This window comes from Strigops habroptila, chromosome 2 (assembly GCF_004027225.2).
Source record: "Strigops habroptila isolate Jane chromosome 2, bStrHab1.2.pri, whole genome shotgun sequence".
Classification (NCBI taxonomy): Eukaryota; Metazoa; Chordata; class Aves; order Psittaciformes; family Psittacidae; genus Strigops; species Strigops habroptila.
Window position 1 is genome coordinate 15393236 of NC_044278.2, and position 12652 is coordinate 15405887.

The 12652-nt window shown below is 39.7% G+C and overlaps 1 protein-coding gene across 1 annotated transcript in view; it reads right to left on the minus strand.

Annotated features, from left to right (window-relative positions):
- Positions 1–878: 878 nt before the first annotated feature.
- LOC115601707 overlaps positions 879–12652 on the minus strand; it is a 166629-nt gene continuing 154855 nt past the window's right edge. Inside the window, exon 4 of the mRNA XM_030472036.1 lies at positions 879–1085. Coding sequence (XP_030327896.1) covers positions 879–1085 — 207 coding nt within the window. The remainder of the gene's footprint in view (positions 1086–12652) is intronic.

Consider the following 12652-nt stretch of genomic DNA (forward strand, 5'->3'; position numbering starts at 1 on the left):
TTTAGAACTTTCTGCTGCAAAATGGAAATTCAAACGAAAAAATGAAAAGACATTTAGAGTAGATATAAACCTAGTTTTTATGAAATTAAAATTTCCTTTCTAAATTTTTAAGTTTTAATAAAGTTATATATTTTATACGTTATAGAAACAGTAACAAAAAGTCAAAGAAAAAATATTTATTGCAGATATATCAAAATAGAAATCTTCAAGCTTTGTGGTTTTACCCATTCTCCTGAGAAAAAAGAATGATCTTAGTTAACTTTTCTACAAAATGTTTTGCTTTCCACGAGTTTTCATTTTCTAGGAAGAAGCACTTCAAAGAAAAAATTCTAAGCACTGCTAATGACAATTTATAGTGTTTGACAAATAGTATTTGTCTTGCACTTCAAGTTTCTATGTCATCAAGAGTTACTGTGACAGAGATGAGTAATAAAATAAACAGTTACTTCAGAATTGATCGTGGTTTTATAAAGATTTATAGAGTTAGTAATTTTTCAATAAATCCATCTTTCACAGAGAAATTTAGTGTTACAACTTCTAAGAAGTGCCAGTTGCTTTGAAAAATACATTTTGTGATCCTGTAAATTTAAAGGCTAATAAAATATTTATTCTGGAAGTAGAAGAGCAGGCAGAGAGCTTATGCCCTCTCTTGTACCAAGGGTTACTGCAAAAGGAGGCACTGGGGTGGGTGACACTGGTGCTGGAGCTCAGCAATGCCCAGGCACAGCCAAAGCCTCCCACTGGAAGAGATCACACGGGTGCTCTCGCAGAAATGTAAAAGAGGGAAAGGCAGGACAGACAGACAACCAGATGTGCCAGCACTGGGCCAAAAACCTTGGGTGACAACCTGCAGGGACACAGTGATATCTTCCTGTGAGCTATAGCGTGGTATTGCAGGGTGGTGCCCTACTGATGAGAGTGTTAGTAAAGAGGTAGTTTAGAGAAGAGCTATGAGAATGATTAATGGACTGGAAAACAAGCACAGAAACAAGCAGCTTGATCTGTTTAGAAATTATTAAGGTGTGCTTACCACTGGCTACATATGCAAACATGAAGATCAGAAATTTGTAGAGGGGATTTTCAGTCTGGAACACAAAAAGCATGCGAAAAATGATTAATGAAGCCTACTACAAGAGAAAAAGTATAGAATGGGAAAAATAAGATGCAATCACTTATTTTTATGGTAAGGACAGTTAGCAACTGGAACAAACCATTAACAGTTGTAAGCTTAGCTTATTTTTTTCTTTGCTAGAAATTTTAGCATTTAAATTATATATTTTTTTTAAATTTTCTAATTCGAACAAGATTCATTTCACTTAAATAATAAGATTTCTGACATGTGAAATGACCAAAAAAAAAAAAAAAAATACATAATGCCTCCTCCTTAATTAACTAAACTAGGATTTTATTCTTTTGAATATCGAAGCTGAAGTCAGGCCTTCATCGGTAGGAGAACCAAGGCCCTGACCCATACATCTTCCCCAAGAGCACATTGTACCAAACATAGAAAACTAAACTCAATAATACCGAGAAGAAGAGCTGATTATTTATTTTGATTATATGCACATCTATTTTTATGGCTCCTGATCATATGTTCTCCATAACTGGGACTGAAATTCAATGGAGTGCATAGCAGAGTGGTAGGGTGATCCTTAATGTCATCCCGAGTGACAAGAATTTCTGTTTTCCAGGCTGGACCATAGGTCTCTGTAAACCTCAGGACTTTCTTCACACAGACAAAATCAGAAAAACAAAATAAACTCCAGATCCATCTCTATTTTGTTTCCAGCAAACTCCATCTGTTTAAAGTAGAGATGACTTTTTCCATGAAAATAATAAATACTCTGCTTGGAATTTATTTACTTTTAGGTCACACTGGCACAGAGATTACGCCCTTCAAAATGAAATTTCCATTTGAAACACTACAAAAATTTAAGGGTTCTTTACCTTAACCTATGCTGAATTATGCCTGAAGTGAAGAAATGTGTTTGTAAAGATACATTCCTAATAAAAAGCTGACTTTAGTGGAAAGGCACCAAAGTTAACCAAACACTCTCTTTTTGATGTCTGTACCTCTCAGACTCATCAAGCTGTTTCTTTCTGTATTTTCTGGCACACCAAGGCAGAAATTAAATTGCCTTTCTTCCATTTGGAAAACAACATCCATGAAGCTTCTATTTTAATGGAAACCTTGTCCTTATTCTCTCCAAACTTCAATGAAAAGCCCTTTGACACTTGATACACCAGTGTTAAACATAACAGGAGAGGCAAGCAGTGGATGGCCCAGTGTCAGGCCCCTAATACAGCATTGCATCTCAAACAGGAACCCGATTCTCTTTGTCCATGGGTGCCACGGAGAGCTGATGTCATGAAATGGCTATGAGGAAGAATAATACCATCAGAACTGTTTATTTAATTAGTAACAAGGGTAAAATCCTCTTAATGCAGCTTGATCAAGGGTCAGTTTGAGGGGTCTTTATTGGAGTATGGGTAGCCTGCAGTGGCTGAGGCTTAATAATAATCTCTAGACTTCAATTTCCTACTAATAAAGGGTAATATAATGTAGGGTAAGCCCTCTTATTTGTTCAGATCTTTTTAACCACTGAGGAGCTAATATGCAACAACTGAACAAACAATGGCCACACAGGTTTCATTTTTAGAAGCACAGATGACCTCTGATGAAAGAAATGATCAGTCAAGCTCTGAGGCAAGGATGGAAAGTTAGCTAGCAAATGCATCTTTTTTCTCTGTGAACCAAAAGAAAAGTAAGTGACTCTTAAATAACTACATACGATATCAAGTAAAAGTGCCTGAAAATTACTTTGGAATTGCAATACTACAAAAATGTTACAGCTTTCAGTGAATTTCTAGTGGTAGCTTCTGATGAACCTTGCAAGCATATTTTACTAAACGGAGTCTGTAGAAAGCTCTGCAGTTACTAGTGTTGTGTATGTGATAGAGTTGCTGAAGTCTGAACATTGTCTCTGTACAATTTTAACAGCACCTAAGCTCACCTTGTTGTTTTCTCCCACACACTCATGCCCAAATATCTGCTAAAGTTCAATCTTCCTCAAGAAACCCCTGTCTATGTAAAAGTGGAGCTGAAATATGAAAGATTTTCCTCACTATAAAATAACACTACTTTGCCCTTTTTAAAAATATTAAAGTCTGGATAACTCAGTAGCTTCCAGATGTCAGGGCCAATTTCAGCACCCATGCGAGACAGCAGAGACATGTACAACATACCCACTTGCTGTAGGGGGAAATGCAATCTTTTTAATCCAGGATTTTGAGAATATATTCCAAAATTTTTCTTCTTAAAACTGCTGGGTTTTTTGTTCTCGGTATGCCCACAGGCTTTTGGGTCTGGTTTGCAGTTCTTTGCTTGTTCACTGTTCTCTGGATGCCACCCATCCCATTTCTCTTCCTAACTTACCATCTTCTAACTTGCCTGGATGGTTGCTCTGGCAGCAACTCCCTCAGGAACAACACTGGCTTCCCACATCAGAATTTTAAGCCACTGAGTCTTTTTCCCTGGTGTAATCAATACTGAGAGTCAGATTTATGTCCCTCTAAATATATTAGTTATGAAATAAAACCTAAAGAGGGTGCCATGTTATCAGGAAAGAGATGTTATTAAAAAAAAAAAAAAAAAAGCTTTTATATTTTGCTTCTCAGACTAGAATAAATTCGAAGACAAAGTTGGTAACATGAAATATTGAAAAATACTTGCAAATAGAGATACATATATATCTATCTTACTGTATTTCAGATTCCTGTTACCTAAATATTGAAAGAATGAGAAGCCAATTTAAAAATATGGTCTCCGGTGAATAGGAAATGTAACTCCTATTAATGCTTATAGGAATTACACCTACACGGTAAAAGGGCAGTATAGAAGACCTTGAAATTGATTACCTGACAAATGACTATAAAATGAGAATAACTTTTTTTTAAAGCGCCATGTGACTATTTCACACTCTAGGGTTCACGGATATTACAGCTATGGAAGCAGTCTATAAAACCTGTAGAATAATATGTACAATATGCAGCAATAGGAAATGGCACAAAAAGTAGCATTTACCAAAATGATAGTAACTAAAAGCTATAGCTAAATCAACATCAATAAATAGGTGGTAATATGGTTGTAATTATCAGTCAGGGACACTATATAGGATAGAGAAGGAAGCTCTGGTAGTAGTAAAGTTACTCACAAGCACTTACTTAAAAGGCCAAATAAATTAAATAGCAGTAAGGTTATACAACATCTCTGGAAAACCTGATCTGGGTCATTGTGAAAGGTCCAATATTGGTGTAAACGGCACTTGGATCCTTCTTCTTATGCAAACAGCAGAAAAATTGTGGCATATGTGAGAGAGAAAAGGGCATGAAGGGGGGAAATAGTATCAGATCTCTTATTTAACAGAAACATAATCTGCGGGAATCTAATGAAATTCAGTGGCTCTGACAAACACGCACTTCATTTTCATAGCATCATAGAATGGTTTGGGTTGGAAGGGACCATAAAGTTCATCTAGTTCCAGTCCCCCTGCCATGGGCAGGGACACCTTCCACTAGACCAGGTTGCTCAAAGCCCCATCCAACCTGGTTGGTCATGAATGCTTCTAGGCATGGGGCAGCATGGGGCAGACACAATTTCTCTGGGCAATCTGTTTCCCTGCCTCACCACCCTCACAGTAAAGATCTCATCTAAATCTACCCTCTTGCAGTTTAAAGCTGTTACCCCTTGTCCTATTGCTACTTTCTCTTATAAGAAGTCCCTCTGCAGATTTCTTGTAGGCTCCCTTTAGGTACTGAAAGGCTACTATAAGGTCTCCTCTGAGCCTTCTCTTCTCTAGGCTGAACAACCCCAGCTCTCTTTGTCTTCATGGGAGAGGTGCTTCAGCCCTCTAACCATCTCTGTGGCCTCCTCTGGACTCTCTCCAACAGGCCCCTTCTTTTGTTGGGGACCCCAGAGCTAGATGTGGTACTGCAGGTGGGGTGTCACAAGAGTAGAGGGGGAGGATCACCTCCCTTGACCTGCTGGCTATGCTCCTTTAGATGCAGCCCAGCATACAGTTGGCTTTCTGGGCTGCAAGCACACACTCCTGGCTTATGGTGAACTTTTTGTCAATCAACTCCTCTGATTCTTTCTCCTCAGGGCTGCTCTCAATCCGTTCTCTGCCCAGCCTGTAGGTGTGCTTGGGATTGCCCTGACCCAGGTGCAGGACCTTGCACTTAATTGTACTTCTAAACATCCTCTAATGGTGCAGAATTCTCAAAATTTTATTCTCATCTCACAGCAACAAAAGAAAGATTACTTAGGATATTGCTGGGAGCAAATGCCTTGTCAATCCCCTCCAGAAATGTTTGTTAGTGATTCCAATAAATTCCAAGATAGTGAGAATTTAGATTATTTCAGATAAGATTATTGACAAGGTGCTTGAAGGTATATATCCTCTTCAATCTTTTTGATAGTGCAGATTGTCACCACAGTTTGCTTTCTGTTCATGTATTTCATAGAAGCTTTTGGTATCAGCTTCACCCCTTTTCTTGTCTAACTGTCCTCTTTGATGTCTTCAGTTCCTACCCATGGATTTATGGTCTCCATTCTGAGTCTGATTTCCACAAAGGTATTATCAACATTTTGCCCACTCATCTTCAGATTGATGTAATTGCTGGTAAGTAACTGACCTGCAGCTGGTTTCCCACCCTCCAGCTCCCTGCAGATGACAAGTGGGAATTTGTCGTCACAGACAGATCCTGCAGCCAGTAATGATGGAATAAAACTGTAACATCACCTCCCATCCTTCCATAGCTTCTAAGTCCTTTCTGCTTCATTTTTTCACTGTTACTGGTGTGGTGCAGACAGTGGCTTGCCATATTGGAAGAAGTTGTATTGCAAATTAATCATGAAGTAGCTAAAGTAATTAACTAAGAACTGATTGTGTCCTGTCCCCTCAAATGCTACAATCAGACTTCTACAACAGGCACAATAAACCAACATCAAATCAAACATCAAACCATAGTATTATGGGGACAGGAAGATGGTGAGGGGGAGGGAGAAAAGAGGGGAAAAAAACCCAAGCAAATAAACAAAAAGCCAAAACCGGCAGTCTTTTCTCAATCTTGTTTTTTCCTTAATAAAATAATATACAAGTTCATTCTTTGACAAAAAGCAAATCCTATGATCACATATAATGCTGTGATCATATGCACACATAAAAATATCACGTGAGTGTTGGTTTGTTCAGGTCAAATTGATGGCCAGTTTAAAGGTCCTATGTAATCTGGACTGCAAATCTGCTTTTCAAATTGTTGACTCTGTGATGCAAAACGAAATGAATGTGAAGTCTTTATCCTGTATTGCTTGCACAATCAGATCATTAGATAATTAAAACAACAAAAGACACACAGAAATATTGGCTATAGATGTAAATCAATTACTCTAAAAGCTATTACTTTGGATCTAAATTATCCAGGGTTGTGGGAGATATATAATATTTAATTTGCTGTATGGGTCTGGCACGAGTCCAGTCAACAGCAGCAGTAAACAAAAGTCACCACTTCTCAGTCAAGGTAAAGAGCAACAACTCCATTGTTCTGCATTGGTGACCCCAGCTCTTAAAGCAAAGATGCAGTTAGTACTTCAACAAGTTATGGCATGGAAAGAAAATTCAGATACTTTGAATGAAAAAAGCTTACCATGAGCAGAGTAAGGATTAGCCTAGGAAAACCATTTTCTCATTTCTTCTAGGTCGCACATGAATTCTGTCACCAGATATGTAAAATTAATTAAACCTTTAGTCAAAAAATATGTGCAGTAGAAAAAATGCAGCTGGATACTGTAAACAAACATATGCTGCAGCATTAACTGGATTTTCAGGTGTTTGGTTACTCCAGAATAATCAGGACCTGGCTATTGCTGCAGGAAACTGTCAGGCACATCTCCCTGTCTTTTTTAATTGGCTGTTCTTACAGCAGAACCTAAGCTAGGATGAAACACCTTCCGAGATGTTTTCAAAGGGATATGAGGAACATCTTTACACCAGCCCTGAACACTTGGAGTTGTACTATCACTGCACAGCTGTACCACTGGTGATGCTTTGATACACGCTGACTTCTTGTTTTTGGCCCAAGAGGAAGACAACATTTGAACCTCGATAGGCTGCTTCGGTTAAGGAAAAGGAACTAAAGAAATAATCAAGTAAATCTATTAATGAAATCTCAGTTATCCCATGTATTTAGAATGCGTGCCCACACGTTACATTCCTCCCTTCAGGAGGGAAAAGGAAGATTGTGCCTTTCCTTCAGAAGCAGTAGGGCCTGGAAAGGGGAGAAGTAGTGCATGGTGGAGGGGATGGCAAGAGCAAAAATCTCTGCAAGGGGGCTGGGAGCTTGCTGCAGCTTTAGGAGAAGTCAAGCTGAATCCCTAGGAACCAGTGAGGACCATGCAGAGTTTGCTGAAACTGAGTGGGCTGAAAATTGGCATTGCTAACTTTCCTGGAAAATACAAAGTGAGCAAGGGAAGATTTGTTTAACATCTCTCCCTTTCTTTCTTTCTTCCTGCTAGGTTTTACCTAGTCACTTTGAATGGCCATTACAAAAAAAAGCAACGGTTCTTGTCTTTTTGAACCAAGAGAGAGGGCACCTGGGCGTGTCAACCTCAGGCTGCTGGCTGAGTAGCATCCCCACACAGATTGTCCTACAAGGCCTTATCTAGCTACAATCGTTAACCAGAGGAAGTTACTCTGAATTGGAAATCACAATTTTCTATTATGAAAAGCTCCATCTACTTGCTCATGACACACTTCTTGTTTTTTTCTTCCCCAGTTTGACTGTTTGCCTCCTTTCTCTGTGATCTGCCACCCTGACCACAAATCCCTAAGTGCCTGCCCTAGTCAGGGCAAAGACTCTGGAACAGCACAGATTAGTGTTGCTTAGAGCTCAGTATATGGTCTACTGCTTTGGGTAGTAGACCATATGGGGCAGTATTGTTAAGGAGGATCCTTATACAAGGTAAGCTCTGGAATTTGCAAACGAAAGATTTGCAATTTCACCTGTTTCCAAAAAGCTATCTTAGTCAACAGCTACATTAAAAATGTCTTTTTTCTCTCAAGCCACTCACGCAGATTTGGTAAGGTGTGCTCTGGCACACAGCTGGTTACACAGACCAAGAGCACCAGGGAAAACCTTCACCACCTCCTTCAAACTCACTTTGCATGGGCAGAGCTGCACAATGACTAACCCTGTTTCTCAAAAAAACATCAGGGCAGTCCCCTTAAAAAAGATTGCATCTCTAAGAGCTCTGGTGTTTGGTTAACGTATGCTATTCCTGCTTCAGGAAGAAGTCTCTGTGCAAGTGACCATTGAGAACACAACATTGAGGTACAGCTGACCATTATCAGAGCAGGCAAAATACATGTAGTCTAGTTGTATGGCATCTAGAATCTCTCATGTATCCCAAAGCTCATCAAAAACTGCATCATGAATTTAAGAGAAATTAATTTTTGTGTCAGGCCAATACAATTCTGAAGTCACAGTCACAGCTTTTCTTTGGAGGAAAGCCCAGTAGCAGACAAGATGAGGTTTCATTTTAATTTTCCATTAGAGTGAGAAGTGGGGGAAGAGGGATAGTTGGGGTCTTTGTCAGAGGGAGAGAAGGTAGTATAATGCTGCAAAAGGAGAAGGGTAATAGTTAAAGGTAATCAAAAAGAAAATTGCTCAAAGTACCATAAGTAGTTCTAAGAAAACCTCAAATCCCACTTAAGAACTTAAAATAGGACAAAATTGGTGCTTGAAGAGGCACACTGAACTTGTTCTGAATATCTTAGGCTGTTCTGCTAAATCAATTCTCTTTCATTGTACATTTAAACTGCTCCTCTGTAAACAAACTTTTGGCTGAATAAAATCCCAGGGCAGACATTTGGCTGAATAAAATCCCCAGACAGTGTAGGGATGTGGTTCAGTAGGAGCTAGGAACTAGTAGGAACATAGGAACTGTAGGAGGTTCAGTTCTGGGAGCAGGTCTCTCCAAACTAGTCATTTCAAGAAAGACTTTGGAAAACTAACCCCTTTTAACATACTAAATAAAATAAACTATTAAAGCAGTGGGACAGAGCTTTTGTCATACCTACACCTCAGCCCCCCCCCCCACCTCCTCAGCCCCACAAATGCCTGATGGGGAGAGGCACAGCATAAAGCCACATCCCTGATCCTGTGCAACTACTGGAAAAATAAATTACTGAGCTAGGAATGTGAGAGAAAGAGCAATTAAAAATTTTCCTCTTTTTTAATCAAGGACTGGTTTGCCTTGGGGGCTTGGAGGGATAGGAAATCAGGTTTTTCAAGCTTTTGCAGAGTAGGCTTTGGAAAATATCTGTAAAATACATCCCTGTCCTTTAAAGACTGCGTTCTACCCTCTTTCTTTTGCTTATGGGACATGTGTAGGGAGGTTTGTTAGACCTTAAACTTGTCACAAATGTAGTTGCTAACAATTTGCCCCCATGTTCAGATGCTCTTGCAATTGCTTTCTCCAGTAATTACTCAGTGGGTACACCACAGCAAGCTCCATAAGTTACAGCTAATCACTCTTAAGTGCTGGAAGCAGGACTATATTTGTGCAGAGAAACAGCAATCAAATACGGTAAGCAGATGGCTGTTTCTTGCCCTGTTACCACACTGAGCACAACAGATTAAGCCATGATGGATTTATCAGCACTGATGGATACATTAACACCATATGTTTTTATAGAATAAATAGCTTATGACATTTCATCATAACTACTGATGCCCCAATTTTTTAAAAGCTTGTTCTTTTGAAATTAAAATGCAGATGTTTCCAGCAAAGCCTGTAGGTATTCCTATGTTCTCCTTAAATGGTGCAGTTCAATACTTCATGTTACAAAAGACAGTTAAAATCCCAGAAACAGTTGAAGAAATCCACAGCATTTCTTTCAACCATAAATTGAATATGTTCTTTAGAACCTTTGCAACAATCAATTTTCATAATTGATAAATGCCAGCATTTTAAAACTGATGAAAGTCTTAGCTCATTTGCCATATCTCAAGAATCACTTACGACATTATCTAAACAGCAGTAAACCAAACATAAGTATCCAAAACCTTTTTATTTCTTATTTACAGGCTGGATTTGTAGGCTAGGGGAAGGCACTGGAAGTTTAAATGATATTTCTCAATCCTATCAGAAAGCATACCCTCAGATTTTTCTAAAGTCCTCATCTTGTGAGATGAAGAAAGGTAAAAAAAGTAGGCAATTTTCTAGGAATGTGGGTGTCAGCTGCCCAGGCTGCTGTCAGTAAATGAGCAGCTGAAATGTATAAAGGGTGCATTCATGCACTGACACAGCAGACACTTCAAACGAGGCTCCAAACAGTGATTGCGCACAGTCATCATACAAAGGGTGATCAATAGGTATTCGTTTCTAGTCCTGCTGCCTCTAGAAAAGCAGAATGCTAGCTACTTAAATCGCAATAAAAGTGTTGACAAAATCATATGCTTTCTGGGGACAATAGGCATTTTTGGTGTCTCTATTCAGTAGCCCACAGTAGTAGAAAACACGCTTAAATGCCTATTCAGTGTCACCAGTCAAAACCAGCTGCATGCGTGTGTGTGCACTGTTGCACCTTTTCCGTTCCTCCCTTCATATACTTACGTTCCTGTACAGGTCATCAGTTTGGCATTTGTTAATTGCTCGTCTGCAGTCTAGGTTTTAATCACCTGATCCATCAAAAGCCCTTCTTTCCCTGCCTATATTCGTCTTGTCAGTTAGTGACATTTTTTGTAATGAAAGCAGCAGATCCATTGATAGCATCCCTCAACAGAGTGGAAGGCATTGTGCATTAGCTTTGTCTTCTAAACCAGCCTGTTCTATTACAATTGACCTTCTCTCCTTGATTACCACACAAATCATAGTCCTCCCCCCCAGTCCTCCCCCTTCTTCCCCCCCCCCCCATCTCTTAGGGTGTTTCCTCTGTAGCCATTCAATTGCCTGGCTGCAGCTGGTGATTGGATTCATGTTTGGAGCACAGTTTTCTACATACAAGCCCAGAATAATCCACATAGGGCCCTGGCCTAGGGCTGAGGCCATATGTTAAATTCAGATTTGAGTTTGTAAGATCCGGAGCACCCTGACGGGAGTATAATCCACTTAACAGCACAAAATCCTGTCTTATTTACAACCTGCACTTATTTTCTTCTCTGAAGTAAAATTCCATTTCGTTACTCTTTTAAGATGTTAAGGGCAAGGCAATTTCATTACAGTGGCTTGGTGAAATGTAGAGATGGTGTTACTTTGGCAACTGTCTTGCCTCACTCTAGGTTTCAGGAAACAATGCAGGCAGTTTTCAATTATGGTAATACAAAAATTAAACACTATAAAAAGTAAACCCCCAACCTACCAACATTGTTTGTGTATACAGCAAACCATCTCACGCGGTGTCTCTAAAGCCTGAAACTCACCTCTGGGAAGAAGCTCAGATAAAGCTCTTGCAACTAAAAGTAAAAGTGCAGTTAGCGGTATCAGATCTGCTACTTCACACTCAACATTATTTCAGCATCAGTTTATTCACCTGAAGTTAAATAATACAAAATGAAATGCAATCAAATTCATCTTTCTTCAACTATGAGGGTTTGTAATTTCTCATTTTGTGTTTCTCAGGCCCTTACACAACCAGTCCTGAACTCTGTACTGATCTGCAGCCCCTGTTTAGCCTCTGCGCTAGCAGCAATCAGCAGGTTCTCTCAGCCTGGACGTTTGGCTCTGACTCATGACTCTACAGCCCATCACAGTGCCTAACAGCAGTCCCATGAGACAAGTTTCCATCCTCTTTCTTGTTAATGCCATCTGAACCCCTTTTCACCTGAGTTTCTTCCAGCATAATCCATAGAAATAACATCAGTTGTAATGCCATAATGCACATCAGCCTCATATTAGAGCATCTCCCAGTAGCCCTAAGGATAGTACGGATACATGTTGCTCACACATATAAAGGACAAACAGCTCCAAAAATGAATGCAGACTTTGTACCTACCATGTTCTCTGGATCTTCTGAACCTTTCTGCAACATGAGTTATCTCCCAGCCCAGTTACTACACCTAATCCTGAACCTTGCTTAGCCAAGCAGTCTTTACCAGCTGAAGAAGTAAGTATAACACAAGTATCACAATTGATGATGGTTCTTAGTATGAGGTCCTCTCCTCCCAGCCTTTTGAACAAGACCACCCCAAACATTCCTCATTCCCAGTACACAACAACCTATGAGCAGTGAAAACACCTAAGTGTCCCTAGAAGAGATGAGAACTTAGGCTTGGGTATTATTACATACTCTCCATTTAAGCATTTTCTTCTGAAACCAGTTCATTACCTGAGGGACTTGGTGTATCCCAGCTTGAGCCCAGGCCTCCACATTTGCACCAGTTCTCCAATCCCAGACCACATAATGGAGATGTGTCAGGGGAACAGGTTGGTCTGAAAGCTCCTGTGCTACCTCCCAGGTGCATGGTTATACACATGGCCACCCAGAGCTGGCTTCCATACTTTCCCTATCTTCACAGTTTGTCAAGGGGTGAAACCACCAACAGGAAGCAATTTGTTTCTGTCTCCATGTCTTGCAGAATATCAGAAAACAAA